At 32.3% G+C, this 21,951-nt stretch overlaps 1 protein-coding gene and 1 pseudogene across 1 annotated transcript; one reads left to right on the top strand and one right to left on the bottom strand.

Moving 5' to 3' along the window:
* Positions 1–476: 476 nt before the first annotated feature.
* LOC142522006 (putative Ufm1-specific protease) lies at positions 477–5,132 on the bottom strand (annotated as a pseudogene).
* An 8,641-nt stretch (positions 5,133–13,773) lies between these two features.
* On the top strand, positions 13,774–16,086 carry LOC142522518 (putative pectate lyase 5). Its single transcript, XM_075625957.1, has 4 exons — positions 13,774–13,943; positions 14,139–14,879; positions 14,995–15,133; positions 15,452–16,086. The coding sequence occupies exons 1-4, from the start codon at positions 13,816–13,818 to the stop codon at positions 15,674–15,676; spliced, it is 1,233 nt and encodes a 410-aa protein (XP_075482072.1). The 5' UTR covers positions 13,774–13,815; the 3' UTR covers positions 15,677–16,086.
* Positions 16,087–21,951: the final 5,865 nt, after the last annotated feature.

Here is a 21,951-nt window from a genome sequence, read left to right on the forward strand (position 1 = left end):
TTATATCATACTATAAATTTTTTTGTTCGATCATAACTTTTACATTTCAAATTAAATATTTTTTAATATATATTTTATAACCTTGACTATTAAATATGTTATTAGTTATTTTTAAAAAATTAAAAGGAACATTCATCCATTTTAATCGTTCACAATTAGAAAATATTATTGGTTATTATTCATCCTATAAAAATTCTGATTATTATTTTTAATTAAGAATAGTTTTAAATTCAAATATATATGTATATCTTTATTTCTTTAAATAAACAAAAAATATATATACAAAAAGCAAAGAAAAGTTGGAATTCAACTAAACAAAATAATGGATTTGAAAATTTTGACCAACTTCTATTTTGCCTACTCACGTGCTTCAAACTTTCTACTACACATACCAACAATTTATTTTTTTAATTATAATTATCAAATAATCTTAGATTTGTTTTTTACTATTTATTGTTGATGAAATTATTAATATTATTGTTATTATTATTATTATAAATCTCGATGTTATTTGCATTCTATTATTAGATTTATTCCAATCTCATGAACGAATTGTATAACTAAAGAGAATAGGTTTACATCCCAAATTTGGACATTATATCCAACTTCCAAGATGTTTTAATATCCTTGATAAGTCATCTAACACGAAGGTCCTAATGAGACGAGCTCTTCGACTCAAACCATGTTAGGCCTCTGACGAAGCAAAAGATTGTAAAATTTATCATGCAAGAAGAAATGAGGATCGAGTGCAAGAAATGCAGAGTCTCCAGTTACATCATTGTAATCGACTCCCAAGAGAGTATACGCAAGAACATCCCCACCTGTGATAAAAGTCACAAAATAACATATCATTTAATGATGGGAAGATGTGGCGCAAAAAACATGAGGTAGAAATGGAGTTCTGACCGAGATCATGATAGGAGTCCCTTGAGTCTCGAAATGCAATGCAAGCTCTCGACATTTTTCTGGAAGCTCAGATCCAGACCTCACGTTCATCACTTTACAGCTGATCTGTTCCGTAATAGATTTTAATTCGTCTGTGAAGTTCTTGATACGGTATACTCAATGCTACAAGATCAAGCGAACAAAATAAATAGAAGAATGAATACTTACACCTGAGTAGTTTGTCCGAAACAAAACTTAACTCAATGGCTCCAATCCATTCTCGCGACCAAATAAATGATGGGTCTTTATCTCCAATCTCTACCAGTGATTGCTGTATCTGTCTGAAAGAATAATACTTAATTTGTGTGGCCAATTATTATAAGAACAAGACAAAGGTGAAAGACCCAAATATAAAAAATACACAAAAGAGAGTGTTTTCTTGTGTAAAATTTTTTATGAATAAATTAAAGATTGAAAATACATGGATCATTCGATATCAAATTAATACAAAAACACAAAGACAGACTTCAGAGTCGTGAATAAAATAATGTTAATAGAGAGGCATCGCTCCGCACAAAAGATTCCCACAATATGAACTTGGCCAGTCGCAAGTATTTGGTATAGCGAAGAAAATAACTCTCATAAATACTCTTTCTTCCGAGAGATGAACAAACTATAGAACCGGCGATCAAATTCCATCTTGAATTTATTTTTACGCGCAAACCGCGTTGAGATATTCTTATCTCCTTTCTTGAATTTATTTTTACGAATTCGAACATTGTTTTTTATGTTTTGTTTTGATTTTATGGAGTAAATTTTTTTGAAATAAGGCCACGCTAGATGATACTTTGTTCGATATTTGGTTTGTTTTAATAGATAATTCTTTCTTTTTTGAATTATTAATTGATGTTGGTTTAATATTGTTTATGAATAGCTTAATCACCTAATTGCATGTTAATTTTGAATCAGAAGATGATTGATTAAATATAACAACAAATACGTCAATCAAGACATAGTAAAATTGACTGGGAATTGGTTCGATTTCTATATGCGGTTTTAGGTGAAAAATAAAATTCTATAATGATGTAATGTAATTAACTTTAATTGAAATATGAGATCAACTCAGACTCCAATATGATTATATCATCAATCAATTGACCTGGTGTACTTGTTAGTTTCCCAACTGAAAAGATTGATTACTTATTTTATTTCTATGTACCCTTTGCAACACACGAACTTAAAAAAAATGAAAGCAATGCTGGCAAGTGAAGATTGTATTGTCATATATTTGTTTTGACACGACAGTAAAAATTACTATGAACATGAAATCAATGGATAAAACATAACTTGGATTTCTTAAGTAGAATTTAAAACTAAAGCTTATTAACATTTCCAACTGACTGGAGGTTGGTCGTTGTTGAACAGCTGAATTCATGCTTCTGGTCTTCCTATAAGTCTGTATCATCATTCCCAGTTTACAGGTCGATTATAATGTTTTATCATGACACGCATTATTTTGGGGACATAACATAGTTTTAAAGTCACCCTTTCTTGCAGTACCATAGTTCTAAATCTATCTACTTTTTTCTTCTTCCTTATTTGTGATGGAATGGGAACTTAAACCTCCAGTTTGAATGAAGTAAACACAGGATTGTGACCATGATGAATATATAGCTAACTTGGAAACCACAAGATCAGAGATACATCCTTCTATCCACATATTTATTTGATGAAGTTTATATTTACAATACCTTGCTTCAGTTCTGTCTCCCCATAACTAAGTTCATATTGCTGTAACAGGAATACAGGATGCAGAAAGCCTGAAGGAATGAAGTGGAATGGAAGTAGCTGAAGAAGAGGAAATCTGTCAGTATACTTGGTCAACAAAAACGGGTAAAATAAATTTTTTCTAGAAAGAAATTTTTTTAAAAACATTTGAAGGAGCCATTATACTAACAACGAACTACGTCTACATTTCTCTAAAAAACATAGGACCAGTAGGTTCAAGCATATCCTTGATCTTGATGAACTCTAATTAACAAAATAACATAGACAAATAATTCCCGTGTAAAGATTAATCTTCTTCTACGAATTGGACACATATAAGTTACCTTTCAGTCACTAAGTTCCTAAAATAATAAACAAACATCAAACCTTAATTCTAAGAATATCAATAAAATTGATTAGGAAACAATAAACAAGAAAGTCTGTATATAACTATTTTGTGCTTAGCATTTGCAGACGGGTTTCCCAGAGTATATTTTTTCAAAAGCCTATATTGACAATTAGGTTTCTCTTGCAGATGACAAGGGCCAGAACAATTGCAGATTGAGAAATTAGAGAATAATAAGTTTCATAAACCAAGACAATCAAACTTGAAACACGTGGATCGCAAAAAATTATCAAGTTCAAGCGGGTCCATGCATTTTGTCTCTATATATTATTCTTTCTAGCAGTATGATATGAAAAGGATAATGGAGCTGATCTTCTAACCTGTGATTGCTGTATTAAGAGGTCAGGTAGGATCTTGTTCTTGAAAGAGTGCAACTGGTCAACTAGACCAGGGATAATTAGCTTCAAAACCATGTCTGTTAACAGCAAGTCCTTTGGCACATAGAACAAAACTTCTATTTATGATTTCTGACCAAAAGTTTAGCATCTCCTGCTGCTGGAAAAAATGCAAAGAAACAATAAGTTGGATCCTCAAAATTACTTCATATATCCAGCTAAAACAGAAAACCAGACTCGTCAAAATCCCTAATTTTGTGAACTACGAAATGGCACTTGGTTTTCTTATGCAGTGCAGTTATTATACCTGGATAATATTCGGCAGTAGGTGCCACTGGTTTCTGTGAACTCCTTGACCTATTAAACATGACACCGACTAAAATTTTATCCACATCCTGAGGTAAAAATACATCAATAGCTACTGAAAAAGAACCTAACCTTCAAGATAGTTAGTGAATTTAGTGCAATGACTCACGGCGCTATTTACCTTCTCTACAGAGCTAGAGGATGTGAAGTTCTTGGTTTCCGAGAGAAAGTATCTACAAGAAAGAGACTTTGCATAGGACTCATCAGCAGTTTCAAGCACAAAAGCATTTCTTGGAAGCTCGACGGGCAAATCCAAATCCGAACCATGAAGAACAATAGGCTCAGATCCACCAGACGAAGTTTTATTACCAGCTTCTATGATATATGCAACTCGTGGGTCTCTAAGTGTGCATTGAATGCCTTCAGTAGCTCGTGCATACGCACTCTTCACATGTATAGGATATGGAAGGCAATTAGCAACAGGGAAAGAATAAAATACAAGTGACACATTTGATTGCCTGAAATGTCATCACGAAGAAAAGAACGAAAGAGATAACGGTTGTTCATCAAGTGCCGATGCAAAAATAAGAAAACGTAACCACCAACGATTCACTAGTTCTTTGCAGAAATGTTTCTGTAAGCAATCCTAAAACATTTATTTACATTAGATTCATTTTCTCTCTACAAGTTGCACAGCATTAGAAAAATGTCAGATGTACATGGTCTAAAAGTTTAAATTTATCATTTATACAAATATAACCTGTTCAGTCATAAGCCATTCTAGTTTTGCGTAGTGAAAGGCTCACTATATTCTGAACTGGATTACATTCAGATATTTAGATTGCAAATAAACAGAAAAGAAATTGAAAAGGCAAGACTTACCAGTTCAAAGTCATCCTAAATTAAAATCACGCGAAGTCTCAGTCTATCATGAAAGGAATCAAGTATTCAAAAAAATCACCATGAACAAATTATTTAAAAGAATTTTGTTTCTCAATAACCTCTAAATTTATCGCCTAGATATTTTCTCCCAACAGAACTCTTCCCTAAGAGCAACGCAAATAGAAAAATGCATATATGTTCTCAAGAAAAATCATGGTAGCTTTAATGTATCACGAAAATACAAATCAATATATCATGAAAAAATAATTCACCTTTTGGATTGTTCACAGGAAAATACAGAGGCAATGTTAGCGAGAGTTCACACCGAACTACACAACCTCTCTCCCATATATACTTCTCAGGCCGATCTTCATACACAACACTGCTTACTTGCTCCACTCTCTTCGAATTCCCTTTCTTGGATATGAAAAACTGTATATCATGCTCATTGTTTCCACGATTCAAATCCAGCATAGCTCCAAAGTGTTCGCTCTAATGTTCCAAATTACCAACAAAGTCACATTTTTTTTTGCAATTATAGGTACCTCCATTTACCTGATTCTTTACTAACGTCGGGGGAAAGTGAATCAGAAAGGAGAGTGTGAATGCAACGTATTGTGGATGCGACGCTCACTGAAGGCAAGAATGGGGATCCGGTCATCCACTGGAGCACCGATTCCGTCATCAATATCACCAGTTTACGACATAATATTCAATTCCGACGTCGTCTTCGGTGATCTGCGCGGCCATGGATGCGATTCCCGGTCAACAATCCAAGAACCCAGCCCCCGGTCCGGTATCTGGTTTACATTGAGTTGAAGTGGATCCGACTACAAAATGGACTTATCATTTTGGGCCGCTTCAGTTATGGACTAGAATTTGCTGACGACGAATCCACACGTAGATTCGATTACATAATGGGCTTAACATTTTGGTCCGGTTGGTCATGAAACCAAATCAAATACTCGCAGTGTTTGCAAATTAACTTTGTTTATATAAAATTTTACAACTTTATAAAATAAAATTTTCTAATCGTTTTTTAAAGTATTTTCAAACACTGCCTAAATCTCTTTTGATAAAAAAAATAGGTCTCTTATGAGACGGTCTCACGAATCTTTATCTGTGAGACGGATCAACCATACCGATATTCACAATAAAAAGTAATACTCTTAGCATAAAAAGTAATAATTTTTCGTGGATGACCCAAATAAGATATTCGTCTCACAAAATAAGAACCGTGAGACCGTTTCACGCAAGTTTTTGCATTGATAAAATATTCCATCACTGTATTTTATGAAAATAATTATACATATTTGTTTGCTCTCAAATTTTTGCGTGCAGACGCATCTCGTGAGACCGTGCCAAATTGTGATAACAAAATTGTATGAAATCTAATTTCTAATTGGATGTTGTGAGTTCCTGATTCGACCATCGGTTAGAATCTCGTCAGATTTGGATGTAATTTAACCGAAATTAACCAATGTAATTAAATAATAAAGAAAATAAAATTTCCAATAACATGAATACAATATCATATCACTAAGGATTGAAACAACATTTTTACAATATTGCAAAGTTGAAATATGAAATCTGAAAACTGAAGAAACCCTCGACCGCCCAATTCCACTACCCCCACTACCTGCAATGGTAGTCTTAAATGTTGATCATCAATTCTTTGCAATTTTTGCAAGTCTTCCTCAATTTTAATTCATCGAGACTCATCACTAAAATGCTTAACTGATTAAATGATGAATTAATGAGCCAAGTTAATTAATAGGCTAAACCATATTTCAGAAATAAAATATGTACAATTAAAAAATATTTGAGTTGAATCATTACAAATAATTTAATTTGTGTTTTTACTAAAATGATACGCGCTCGATTCTATAAATTATATCAAGATATTAGTATATATGTACTTACTATAAGAATATTGTGGCTAGTAATTATATTTATTTAAACATTTTAAATTAGAGTAGGTCTCTTCTGAGACGGTCTCACGAATCTTTATCTGTGAGACGGGTCAACCCTACCGATATTCATAATAAGAAGTAATACTCTTAGCATAAAAAAATAATAATTTTTCATGGATGACCCAAATAAGAGATCTGTCTCACAAAATATGACACGTTAGACCGTTTCACACAAATTTTTGTCTTTAAATATTATGTTGCTTTAAATGGCAAGAATGTGTGTGTCAAAGTAAACCGTTGGGACAGTTAGGTATAGCATAATAGTTTAAAAAATGTGTGACAACAACCCGTATTTATTGGGTAGCACATGCATTGCAGCCCTTTTTTTATATATAATATATAATTTCGAAAGATTTATTGATATCTTTCGTCTTTATCTTTGAAAACAGATCAAAATAAAGAATTCAAATTTTTAATACTACGTGACATTATTATTATTATTAATTTGGTAATGGACCCAACATTTCGCATGTGGAAAAGTGCTATCAATCAACTCTAATTGGTCACCTCGAACAATTAGTCAAGCATTTACATAAATAACATAATTACATTTTATTCTTTTTCAGAAAATTGATCTGCCCTAGATTATGTCAGAATTATATATATATATATATATATATAATATATTAGGTGTATATGTCAAATTTCATACTTATCGTGTTATGTTTGTTTGTTTTCTTTATTGGCAATTTTTTTCTTTTCTCCGTAATAGTGTTTATGGGACGGTGATATATACAGTGTCAAATCAACATTGCTGATGAAAAAAATTAAAATTTCAAAAATCGAAAAATACATTATTAATATTGAAATTTGATAAAATAGAGGACCATTATCACAAAATTGACAAATATATAAAACCAAAATTATAGTTTTCCATATTGTTTTTAGAGTAGGTTTCTTGTGAGACGATCTCACGAATCTTAATTTGTGAGACGAGTCAACCCTACCGATAATCAAAATAAAAAGTAATACTCTTAACATAAAAAATAATACTCTTTCATGGATGACCCAAATAAGAGATATGTCTCACAAAATACGACTCATAAGACCGTCTCACTCAAGTTTTTGCCTTGTTTTTATGAGCATGCAACATGTGCCTGTACATTTTTTTGTTGTCAGTTATTTTATTGTAGATAATATTATATGAATTAAGTAAGTTATTGAATAAAATATTTGAAAATTAAATTAATATTAAGAAATTTTAAGTATTTTTTTAAGATTTGTCATTATAATTAGTAGTCCGCGTCCGCATTGGGCCTCTTAAAAAATAATTATTTAATTGGTCAAAAATATTTTCTACCAGTTAAGATTTTTTTTCCTTTTATGTGAGTTAATATATTGTTGCATGATTTATTATCGCATGCGTAAGGTGTAAATTGTAATAATTAATAAAATCTCAATTTTATTTAGAAGATTGCAATATGGGATTTATAAGTAAAATAAAGATTGCAACAATTTATCAACGATTAACAAGATTAATAAGAAAAATCAACGAGATACAAATTATAAATATCCAGTTTCACTTGAATATTCACTATATTTAATTTGTATCGATGTTTATATCATAAATTCTTCTAATTTATTAGCCAAAAATTCTCGATTTCTCTTATTCTCTTTTCCCAAGTGACAAATATAAATTTATTATATAATATCGATTCTAATATTCATATTAAAAATTAAATATCAAATAACATACAAAATACCATAATTATTGTAATGACTTCAATGAAATTATATGTATTCTAAATTCTATAAACAACGATGATGTATTTTTCTACGGTTCTATTAACAATCTCATCTCCCGAATGTCATATTTGAAACAATTATATAACGATCCAATTAATTGAACACAATTAATTTAGAAAAAACAAATAATAATAAACTGAACAAATAACTCAAATATATTAAACAAAATATCAAAAACATAATTTCAAGTCAAGTTACATCGTTCATCTAAGCAAACGAATTTAGTTCATAACGGAAGAAAGAAAAAACAAAGCATTTTGAACATCATTCAAATATCAAGAAAAATAGAAAAATAATAACGAAAGTAGATGATGCTTCTCCTTTCTCGTATGTTGGTTCATATCAACTTTGCGCGCTCTTCAATCTCTGTCTCGCGTCTCTCAGTCATCCTCTCTTCTTGCTCCCGAAAATCTACAAAATGTCCAATAAAAACAGCTTAGTCAAGTTTTCTAAACATTTAAAATTTGAAGTCTCCTTCTCCCGTGTGTCTTCAGGCGCTTTTAGCAAGTGCCCAATATCTTGATGCACGAGGGCTGAGGCGACTCTTCTTACGGCATCAGACGTCTATCTCTCGAATAAACGTTGTGCTGTTTAATCTGGTTGATTAAGCGGTCCATAAAAAAGTGACGCTAGGTCTTGACAGGTAATACTGTCTCTGCTGGGAACATACTCGACGATAGGAAAAATATATGACTGATCTCTAAAATATATAAGACAACACCAGCAAATAGACACGCGCCTCCCCAGACTCATGAGCCTAACAGTCAGATTCATCAGCACCCAAGTAAATGCACTATGCGCTGTCAAAAATACAAAGAAATAAAATTTCGCCTTGACTAACAACTATAATTTTTAGCCTATTGGCAGGCGTTTGATCATAACAATTGGTATCAAATCGAGATAATGAGTTCAAGTGACCGACAATGGGAAATTAAGAAGACTGATCTCTAAAAGATATGAGACAACACTAGCAGATAAACATGCACATTCTAGGAATCATAAGCATAACAGCTCGACCCATTAGCACCCAAGTAGGTGCACTCAACACTGTCAAATGTATAAGGAAATAAAATTATGTATTGATTAACCATTATAAATTTCGTCCATTGATAAGCGTTTCATCGTAACATAATATATTATATAGTTATTGGGACGACAAAAGATCTACTAAGGTTATTTTAATGACGATGATTGATGACTGATCTATACCCTTCGGTAATATTAATTAAAATTTGGAAAATCGAAGAAAATGACACTTTTAAATCTTGATAAAATTTTAATTGAAACTTTTCGTTCGATCCATAAGTATTCTACAAATCCAACATCTACACAGAGAGATATACAAATATATTTATATACATTAGTGTCATCTACACGTGCTGTATGAATATACGTTCAATTAAATAAATAATTCTGAATTTTAAAATTATCAATTAGCGAGAAGTATAACAGTAATATTATTTTAGTGTAATTTGGTCATATCAATAACAAGAGAATATGTAATATATAGTATATATTATAATTTAAAATTTATTCATTTTAGAATACAAATTTAATGATTATATTATTAAATTAATTTTCTTCCGACAAGTGATCATTTCATCGGATAAGGCGTTGGCCACGACAGTAAAAAAACATGAGACAACGAATTAAAGGAAAAGAAATTGACCTTAAAACCACTAATCAAGCAGAAAAATCTGGAGATTGTAATGGAAAATTTAATTCAATGGAATAACAGTACTTGGACTCAGTAAAGTTTGACCACGTAAGATTTGCATACGGGAAATTACTTTTATTTTAATAAAGTCCTGGAACTATATTTTAAATGATAAGATCTTGAAAAATATTATATTAGAATATAATAGTTAAAAATAAAAAAAATTGAAACAGAATTCCAAAGATCACTTTTTCTGTATAACCATCGATTCTGTTTCGTGTTTAGGAAAATTGTGAATTTGATGTTGTATGTTTGTCTAATTGTTTTTTTTCGATATTTTATATTGTCAAATTTCAGTCTTGATTTTTGTATATTTTATTTTTTGACAAATTTAGTCGTGTCATGTCAACATCACATAAAAAATTATTGAAATTGTAAAAAAAATAAAAATAAATGGCTAGAACTGAAATATGACAATATAAATGAGTAAACTCGCAAAAATACAAACATACATGACTAAAAAATTTCAATTTTCCCAGACAAAAACTTGTGTGAAACGATCTCAAGGGTCGTACTTTGTGATACGTATATCTTATTTGGGTCATCCATGAAAAAATATTACTTTTTATGCTAAAAATATTATTTTTTATCGTGAATATCGATAAGATTGACATATCTCACAGATAAAGATTCCTAAAATCGTCTCACAAAAGACTTATTTGGCTAGACCTCCGTTTCGATCACAGTGTTGTGTTGGATCTCAAATTGAAGCCTACTTAGAGCCGTCCTAATTTTTGAATTAAGAATCCGAATATAAATATATATATATATATATAATATTTGAATCAAAATATGTTGCCATCTGTCATATTTTGTGAATTGTACTTGTTGGGCAATTAATTCTCCATATAAAAGTACCCCATTAATTGAAGAATGAAAAGGGCTCCAACTAACAAGCCTCATGGCTATGCCTCTTTATGTGAACCTACTTGTACTCTAACCTCCTTAACAAGGACGTTCACGTTAGCTTTGTCCCCATGGCATTGAACGAGACACTCTTAGAAAAAAGGGAATTATTATTTTTTCTTGGATAAGAACATTTTTGTTTATTAATTTGGATTTAAGAATACAATAGTGATATTCTAGATATATGATGCACATAGTTATCGTGAAAGATATACTGTAGTTGTTGCTTTGGCTAATGAAATCTTTGAATACATCCGTGATGGATAACGAGCTCAACAATTCATCTTCGTGATACTTGTACACCCGATATGAAATTAGTCGCCTTATATGTCTACTACGCTCTTTTAAAAAATTATGCAATTATCTAGCCATGTGTTTTGAGTGTTTCCATCGTTTTCATTCTTGAAGTCTTTTTTGTAATAGATTTTTTTGCGAAAATTTCGCCCTGCCTTCAAGGTAATATCCTAAGTTTATATCTAAATATGAACATTTCTCCTCACATGTAAGATTCATTGAAAAACGTATGAACTTCACTCATATTGATAAATATTCACGTTTAAATACACTCATAGATAATATCTTTAAGATAAATATTCATATTTAAATAGACTCGTAGATAATACCTTAAAGATAGTAACCTTATTTCACATCAAACCACTGTCAACTTGGTGGAATTTTTTTCGAAAAAGAAAGTACAATCACGGGTTACAAAATATATTTTCTTTTTGTGTAAGTATGAACAAATTTTGTAGTTCAAATATGAGTAAACTAATTCGATCCAAATTATTAGTGACAAAAATTTGTGCTTTGTTCACTAGTGAATGAGCATGTCATGTGATCTATATGTATATTTAGAGGACTAGACTAGACTAGACTAGACTAGACTAGACTAGACTAGATATTAAGTTAAAATGGATGGTTTAAGTAATGGCATAAAAAAAGAGTAACGTATTTTCGAATAATAAAACAACGAGTCATTAACCGAGTTCAGGACTAATAAAGTGTTTACCATAAAATAGTGCCGGGACCGACGAAACATGTAATTCATCATCGAACTGATCGAATGCTCACCCGAATAAACCCGACCTCCACGGTATACATCGTGCACGACGGCTGGTTCGAAAAGAAAAGTGAGGGGAACCGATCTCTCCATGTGAGAATGTAGCTTTCAGGAGGAACTATAGGTTAAGTAGTCACTTTAATCAGTTTGTTGATGTATAGTAGAGTAAGACCTTGTGTTTAGGGCCATGTTAGCTTGGTCTATTAAATGGCCTCGGCTGTGGGGCAATTGCGGCGAGGTTTGCGGTCTACAAATTATTCTAATCTATTTAGTTCTGGGCTCGAAAATCAAAGAAAATTTGGCTTGGGATGTTGGGGGTAGTTTGAACCGCATAATTTAGTTTGAATTTTAATGCAAAAGCATGTGCTCTGTCTTGCCAAATTCTGGATATGCTGGCATGTCACCGTCGTTTGTTCAATTTAAGTAATGTTAATTTTATGTTAAAGTATTATATTCATACTCGCACATGTATGTAATATAGACAGAGAGTTTTAAATTTGTATAGGTTATCATAATGGGATTTATAACTTCATGTAAATTATTTTTACATGCTATTCGGTTTTATAACTTGCACGTCTTTCAAATCCTATTAGACGCAAATTATTTCCATCTATTTTTTATTTCGACAGCAAGAAAATTGATTGAATCCCGTGAAACCATTTTATAAAAGTTTATTGATATCGTTTTTTTTATAAAGCAAATCGACTTCGATATCCTTTTATTTCTCCTTGAGATAAAGAAAAGATAGGAGCCGTTGATAATATAATAAATGAGCTGAAAAAAATTAAAGTCTGAAATACAAACAAATCAAGCAGGTCAATGCTCAATTTTAATTAGTAAAATTTTTAAAAGAAAAAAAGATGTTACGCTCAGAGTAACTGAGATATCATTATTACCGTCGGTGGAATAAATGAAATTAGCATTATTTTCTTCTATTTATTATGAATAAATTAATATCAGTAGCCGTGGTAGTTCAAGTTTAATAATTTAAGCAATTGCATGCAGCAGTATATTTGAATTATTGCTGCCATAAATTTGTACATGTCACATCTTTTTAAAATAGCATACAAGAATCCATAATAATAATAATTGTAACATTGTTGATTTCTTGCGATGTTGACGTTCACGGCGGCACAATTTAGACGACTTTCACTCTTTTTTTTATGATATCTTTTTTTTGAGTCACTCGTTCTTTACTCCGATTCTCAATGAGACCAATATTATGTTGTGAACTCACTAGAGTCATCTTCATAAAAACTCATTTATTGAGTAGGATATCGTACGAGACAATTGTAACACAGAATCAGTACATTTAATCTGGTAATCAACAAGTGGTGATAAAAAATAAGATATGTCATAAACATATGATATCACATCTGCATGTCAACACTTCTGACAATAATCGGATTACTAAAACAAAATTTTTGACTGATTTGAGAAACAAAAAACCAATATATCGGACGATTTTTCGAGTTTTCCCGGTAATCACTTGAAACTGTACACCCCATTAAAAACTCTGATCAGTGTGAGTTCTACAAGATCTTTTCACCAGCACTCCTCGAGTGCTTGTACGCACGCCGCAAGGCGCATGTGCTGTGTATAGTATGCGTATTTCTGGGTTAACAATAATATCCATAATTCCAGTATATTTCGGACAAGATTAACGGCCAAAACGGTCAAATGAGGGAATCTCCGTAATCCCAGTAATCAGCACAGTGAAAGGGGCCTACTCAATTAGTTAATTCACGCTATCTTGTCTGCCCTTTTATCCCTTTATAAGACCCGCATTTCCTCCCATTTCTCCACACAGAACTAACTCCGGAATATCAGAAATGGCATCGGCTTTCTCTTCTGCCACATTCCCATTTCTTCTGCTCTTCTTCTGCACGCTTCTTCCGTCTCTCATTGCCTCCTCTCCGGTTGTGCAAGACCCTGAATTGGTGGTCCAGGAAGTACACAGGTATGCGTCGATTTAGCAAGGCGTTGCTTGGGAATTTCGTCAAATTTCGATCTTTGTGGTTGACCGTTGAAGGGTGTCGAAAATGTTGTCTTGTGTAGTTTAGTTTACTACTTGTTGGCAGTTTTCTTGTAGCTCATTAATTGCCTTTTCTTGTTTGGTTATGTATAATGTCTGACTTGTTACGAAACAATGTAGGAGGTTGAATGATTCTAGAAGGAAACTGGGATTCTTGTCATGCAACACGGGTAATCCCATAGACGACTGCTGGAGTTGTGACTCCAATTGGGAGCAGAACCGTCAGAAACTGGCGGACTGCGCCATCGGATTCGGTAAGAACGCCATTGGCGGAAGAGACGGCAAGATTTACGTCGTGACGGACTCGAGCGACGACGACGCGGTCAATCCGAAGCCCGGGACGCTCCGCTACGCGGTCATTCAAGAAGAGCCGTTGTGGATCATATTTGCCCGGGACATGGTTATCAAATTGAAGGAGGAACTGATAATGAACTCGTTTAAGACCATTGATGGCAGGGGTGCAAGTGTTCACATTGCTAATGGTCCTTGCATCACTATACAATACGTGACGAATATTATTATTCACGGGATCAATATACACGACTGTAAGCAAGGTGGGAATGCCATGGTGAGGGACTCCACCAAGCACTACGGGTGGAGGACCATATCGGACGGTGATGGCGTGTCGATCTTCGGCGGCAGCCACGTATGGGTTGACCATTGCTCGTTGTCAAATTGCAAGGACGGGCTGATCGACGCCATACACGGGTCGACAGCGATTACCCTTTCGAATAATTACTTGACTCATCATGACAAGGTCATGCTTATGGGGCATAGTGATTCCTACACTCAAGACAAGAATATGCAAGTTACTATTGCCTTTAACCACTTTGGGGAAGGACTTGTTCAAAGAATGCCAAGGTAAAGTTTTCTAAAGTAGTTTGATTTGATAAGATTTAATTTTGTAGCAAAATTCTAATTAAATATTATAATATATAATTATTTATTAAATTATATTTATGTTATATGTGCACAGATGTAGACATGGTTATTTCCATGTGGTGAACAACGACTACACCCATTGGGAGATGTATGCAATTGGAGGTAGTGCGGCGCCTACCATCAATAGCCAGGGCAATAGATTTCTAGCCCCGGATGACAGATTCAACAAGGAGGTAAGAATTTTGATGATCACTTGCAAACTTCTAGGAAAATGTCAGTTTTTTAGATCGAGACGAACTCGAACCTAAAAAATTCGATGAAAAATTGTCTAAAGTCAAGAAAAACAAGATTTAGATCACATACCATGCCAAATTGCATCCTCGATTGACTGTATCATTAATTTGGTCGCACCTCAACATCAATAAGATACTAAATAATTTTACCCAACTTTTTCAACCAAGCATCTAATTAATTGCTATATATATATATGTATATGTATATGTAAATGATTGCATTTATTATTAACTAACAATTTAATTTAATTGTTATAGGTGACCAAGCATGAGGATGCACCGGAGAGCGAGTGGAAGAATTGGAATTGGAGGACCGAAGGAGACTTGATGTTGAACGGGGCATTCTTTACGACGTCGGGTGCCGGAGCATCCTCGAACTATGCCAAGGCCTCTAGTTTAGGTGCTAGGCCTTCTTCCATGATAAGCTCCATCACTGGCCGTGCCGGCGCCCTGAGCTGTCGAAAGGGATCGCGGTGTAGTTAAATTACCATTATACCCTCACAAGACCCTATTATCTATTTTATATGGTCTTGTAATTGGAATCGTGGAACATAGAAATCTTTGTGCTCCTAAAAAGAGAAGATCCCTATGATAAAAGTTGTCCATGGAGCACTTGGGATTTGTCAATTTTTTCTCTTTTCACTATTTTTTTTACTTTTACGGTTTTACCCTTGTTCTTTTTTTTGTTGGGGAAATTTGGTTAAGTTTTTTACCTTATTGGAAGAAGACAACATCGGCCTGCTGATCTGAACCGTCGGTTCTATGTTCTGTCGGACTTGTAATTTGTTGAAAAGGGGAGCAAGTGCTGAAGTATGTATTGGTAAACTATAATATATATATATATATATATATATATATATATAATATATTTATATGAATTTCTAGTTTTAATCGATGGTTGTCATTTTTCCACTCTTTCAATTCTATTATTTTATATATATATATATAATACATCCATGACATGGTACATACAATTAATATTTTGTTAACTTGTGATCATAATATTTTTTAACTTGATATATTATATAGTACATATATATCATTTATATTATATTATAAAAACTTGACACCTACATATAGGGATGTAAACGAACCAAACCGTTTGTGAGCTATTCGAAGCTCGATTCGATAAAAGCTCGTTTGAGCTCGTTTAATGAGGCTCGTTAATATAAACAAACCAAACTCAAGCTTTATAGTATTCGGCTCATTAGCTCGTGAACATGTTCGTTGATAAGTTCATGAGTAATCTGTTAGATAAAAAAATAATATTTTTGATATTTGATTTATTGATTTTGCATATTATTTATGAAATATATAAAAAAATCTATTAAATTTATTTATTATAATAAATTTACAAATTTTAATAAGAATAATATATTTTTCTTTAAATATATAATTTATTTTTTAATTAATTTAATAAAAATTTAAATGTATAATTCATATTTATTAAGTTTGTTTAGGCTCGATAAAGGCTTGAATAAACTCGTGAGCCATGCATATATACGTTAAATAAAGCTCGAGCTCGACTCGATTATAAACGAACCAAGCTCAAACATTCAAGAGTTCGACTCGACTCGACTCAATTACATATCTACCTACCTATTAATTATTTTTGGTCCCTAAAGACATTAAAATTTCTTCGTAAAATACTCATTAGTCATAGTACCATCATTTTAAAAAGAAAACACATGTAACAAAATAAAAGCCCAAATATTAATTTCGAGTAAATTAATAATTATTCTTAGATCAATAAATCCCACACAAAATTTACTTCAAATATATATAATGGTATTTTTACATATGCGAACAAGGATGTCCCTCTATTGTTTAACAAGAAAATATAACAAAAATCTGTAATGATAAGACTCTGTAGATTTGTTTTCATTAGCCTAACAATTAGATAACATATTTCTAAATTATTTTTTCTCTCAATTTTAACATTATGGACAGTTTATTTAAATTCATCTTACTCTAATCTTGTGTATGTAATTTGAGCGAATTGTATTACTGATTATTTAAAATTTTAGATGTTGTATTGAGACAAATCAACCTGATTTATATATACAATTAAAAATAATATTTTTGATATAAAAAAAATATTTTTTCATGAGTCGGTCGAGTTGAAGATCAATTTCAACAAAATTGAGTATATAAGAAATGGTGATAGTGCTGGATCACCGTTTTCTCACAACCAAGGCGCAATGGAAATTTTAAAATTTTGTTTCGACATTCGAAACACTCCTTGGGCGTCGTATGAAATAAACATTCATATGGTGTTTAGATTGTTATTTTTTGCGTATAAAATGATGGCTCCAAACTATTTCGGATTTTAACCTGGAGATAGTCGTTCTCATAAATCCATTCGAAAGGATCTATGTCTTTTGTTCGTCAAATTAACGATTAGATAAGTTTTCCTTGTTTCGATTGCACTAGTAACCGCAAAAAATTTCTTCATTGAGACTAAATCGTCCAAATTTTCAAAATCCGGGGTCGATGCAGCGGTAGGGGCTCGACGTTGAAAGACTCACGGTGGTCGAATTTTTCTTCCCACTTCTTGGAGAGAGCCGAAAATTACCAAGGAGAAGAGGAGGAATTTTGTGGTTGTGTTGAGTACCAAAAACAACCACCACCTTTGCATATGACCCTTGTGTTATATTTATAAAGGTTGATTCCTAATCTCATAAAAATTAGGATTATTTACTTCCAATATTATTAAATTCTCATATGATAATATCATGCACTAAATCAACACTTGATAATGTATAACATATCTATATACATATTTTCATGTATACAAATATATTTATATCATCATATAAAGTATGTGTGTGTATATATAGACACACACACACTCTCTCTAATATATCGATACATGCATATCATATATACATGGATATTAAAATTAAATAAATTTTATTTAATTTCTTTAATTAACTTATTAGTTAATTTATTTTAGATCCCTCTAGAATATTTTATGAAAATGTTATACATGTTAGTCGTCACTATTATTAGTACTATATTTAGTTAGTAAATTTCCAATCACTAAATAAATAATTGTGAAATCATTGTAACCCCGATCGATGATCAGACTCGCCGATATATTGAGGGTACAAATTTTGTTCATATAATGAAAATTTCAAAGATCGAAATTTCACTTACTTTACCAAAACAAACAGTTCCACTCTTCTTCTTCAATTATGTTAACTTTCATTTCTTCCATCATATGGAATCAACTTATAAACTAATTCATAAGCATCCTATTTGATCTCCATCAGATTATAGTCCCAAATTCAACTCCTTGAATTTTGAATTTCTTAATGAGAACATATAATCCAATACTTGTGTGACCCTCAATGGTTCGATGATACAACTAGCCATGGGTTCACGTCCCATATGATTCAAAATAATATATATTCTCATTCGGGCTTACCCTTATCATCCCAATTCTTTTCATCAACTCTTTGATCAAGAATGTTAAAAATCTTTTCTGATTGCACCCATCGGATCACGGGGATCATGGTAAGAGGGTCTAGTATCATCGTCCCATGATCCTCTAGGTATCGCTGATAGTGCCTGTAAGAACCTTAAGTCGTGTTTAGCGTACAGTACGGCCCTTCATCACATATATCCCGATCGAATGTACAATCATCGATACATCGAGAGTTGCATATGAGTTCCATAACGATGTGATTTATCTTTGAGTACTAACAATGGAATAATATGTGCAACTAGGAAAGTACCTTTTCCTAAAGCACATTTCTTACTCTGGCTAGAGACTCCTTGCACTATTAACTCATCTAATCACATAGGATATTTTCAAAAGTAGGCAAACGATGAATCCCATACTACAATATATTTGCTCCTACGTTTTCGAAACTACATTCAACCTCCCCACGTTGTGATCCTCAATGGAGTCGGTAAACATATCAAAGTGCATGCTAGTACATATAACCTCTACATTGTCCTGGATCAAAGGACTAATGTTGTACAACCATAACTGTGGACTATTCCACTCGATAAGTGAGAACCACTTGGACAGTTCGAGGGAGAGTTGTTCAGTGCATCATCATATGATCACTCATCTGTATGAGTGACATCTCCATGTCTTTGTCAATGAATCATGTAGTTTACATCACAGATGTTAGTCTCAAGTTCAAGCGACCTTTATCTTTATTTTAGGCGGCTGATTCGACTAGGAACTCGTTTAGAATATACGGTACACTTCCTAATGAGTTTCATGATCTTACGTTGAAAGGCATACTTCATGGTACCTATTATATATTCAAGGACTTTATCTATGCAGCATGCATATGTATATAGATAAAGTATAATGCCATAATTGAATAAAATCGTAAAATATTATTAAAATAAAGATTGTTTTATATTAAAGTCAATAAAAGCTCAAGACTCAAGTTGGCTTGCTGGACACCTACTCTAATATATAGATCTATAAAAACAACATTCAAAAAATGGAAGTAGGAAATAAACAAATGTGGAGGGTTAAAAATTAGAAAACAAATGGATATATTAAAGTATTATTTTGACTATTAATGGACATGGATGAGGAGAAGGGAATCCGATATTAATACTTTGACTTTGATAATGCCAAACGCTCCGCTCCGACCACGTGAATCATATATATTTTGTAAAATAAATTATTTCATATAATAAATATACCGATGATCTTTCACCGGCAATTAACATGTCATAATTTTAATTTATATTATTTAATTTTTTTGATAATTTCAGTTATTGTTGAGAAAACCTGCTATCAAATGTGACATTTGAGTTATTACATTATTTAAAAGATGAGTTGCTTCATGATTTAAAAGATTTAAATTACATGTTATCATAAGCGCTATAGCTTTTAATAAAGTGCAAACCGTCTGATCCTATTATTAAAATCAGAAACAATATCATATGTTTGATCTTCATAGATAACAAGAAGTGTAAATAAATATCAAAAAAGAGATTGTTACAAAGCAATATCTGCTCTTGATAGGAGAGTACTGATCGAAAACTTAACCCATAAACTGATATATGATTTAAATATTTGAGTGTGTTAATTGTCCCACATCGGTTGGATAAATAACCTGGGAGTTGTATATATGGGCTTTGACAATCCTCCCCCCTTGAGCTAGCTTTTGGGTTTGAGTTAGGTCTAAGTCTCATTCTTAACATGGTATCAGAGCCCGGGTTCTACCGTTATGTGTTGGACTGCCTATAATTAGGCCACCCGTTCTGCCCATAATTGGGTCATTTGTAAACTCCACGCTCCAGATGTTCATTCCTGGGCGTGAGAGGGGTGTGTTAATTGTCCCACGTCGGTTGGATAAATAACCTGGGAGTTGTATATATGGGCTTTGACAATCCTCCCCCCTTGAGCTAGCTTTTGGGGTTGAGTTAGGTCCAAGTCTCATTCTTAACAGAGTGGTAACGATATTCTCAATAAAATAGCAAAAATTTATAATTCTTTTCAATTGATCGTATTGTGTGTGTGTATATATATATATAGTATTTAGGAAATTAAGAATTTCAACTATTTTTTTAAAAAAATAATATTCTGAGTTCTGAACAAAATATGAATGTTGAAAGAACTTTGTGTTAGATCCGGCTCGACTAGATCCCAAATTAGTTTGAACCTCGCCTTCTCGGATGATCTTGTTATACAAAGTTTGTTCAATGTGATTTAGAATCAAATAGTACTCTTATCTTGGACAGTAGTTTTATGAATAAGTGTTAATTGTTATACGAAAAATATAGATGTCGATAGTGGCATAATTTACCAAAAGCACACGTTTTGATCAATATACGACATGCAAATTACACAAAAGAAGAACAATGTGTTTTGTTATGGTCAGTCCAAATTATTAGTTCACGTTACATTGTTGATTCACTTCTTTACATTTGGAAATTGAGCCCAAATGGGACTAGGAAAGTCCATGCATGTGTTGATACTTGATCCAAATAGTGATTTTTTTTTTTTTTAAGAAAATCCAAATATTGATTTAAAAAACAAATGATGAATTATTATTTATTCCGAAAGGAAATAATAGGTAATATCACTGCCAGAGAAAATACTAATAATAATCAATATTTGTGACAACATTCGGATTAGTGGAGTATGTGATTTCTTGCCAATGATCATGAAATCGATTTTCCCCGACGACATCTTTTTTAATTTGGACAAGCTTTCATATAAGGATTGTTCAGTGTAGTTCACCTGACAAATGTGATTGTCAGGCTACTGTGTTGACTTAGTATTTATTCAGTGCACATCGAAAAATAACAACTGCTATAGGTTCTGTCGTCATAAAAATCCAATGTTATATGACATCGAATTTTTAGTATTAAATAATGAGATACAGATTTAAAAAAAAATTTAGTTCATGCATCCATAAATGAATTTAAAAAACTATTCATATAGTTTGAGCACCCCTGCTCACAGTTGGTTTTGTTATGATGTACATTTATCATACACACTTATGTAAGCATATGTGAGGATGATAGGCGTGCATGATATCAAATTATGACTATATATATATATGTATACAATTTGACAAAAAAATGGATACAAGTGACAAGTGATGGGCCTACATGTTTGTTTCTTTCGGAGAGTGAAAACAAGATGACAAAGTCATGGAGGATCCATTCTGAATATTATGTACGAAAGAATAGAAACCACTGCCCATGTGTTTCATACGTGTAAATGGGATTTGGGTGACACAAATCTTATCCACCCAAGTATGCAAAAGTTT

This window comes from Primulina tabacum, chromosome 13 (assembly GCF_025594145.1).
Source record: "Primulina tabacum isolate GXHZ01 chromosome 13, ASM2559414v2, whole genome shotgun sequence".
In the NCBI taxonomy this organism is placed as follows: Eukaryota; Viridiplantae; Streptophyta; class Magnoliopsida; order Lamiales; family Gesneriaceae; genus Primulina; species Primulina tabacum.

Excerpts from the sequence above, each read along its gene's own strand:
- LOC142522518 (XM_075625957.1), top strand. The coding sequence starts at position 13,816 with ATGGCATCGGCTTTCTCTTCTGCCACATTCCCATTTCTTCTGCTCTTC. Across the intron at positions 13,944-14,138 it reads GTGGTCCAGGAAGTACACAG|GAGGTTGAATGATTCTAGAA; the intron begins GTATGCGTCGAT and ends GAAACAATGTAG. Across the intron at positions 14,880-14,994 it reads CTTGTTCAAAGAATGCCAAG|ATGTAGACATGGTTATTTCC; the intron begins GTAAAGTTTTCT and ends ATATGTGCACAG.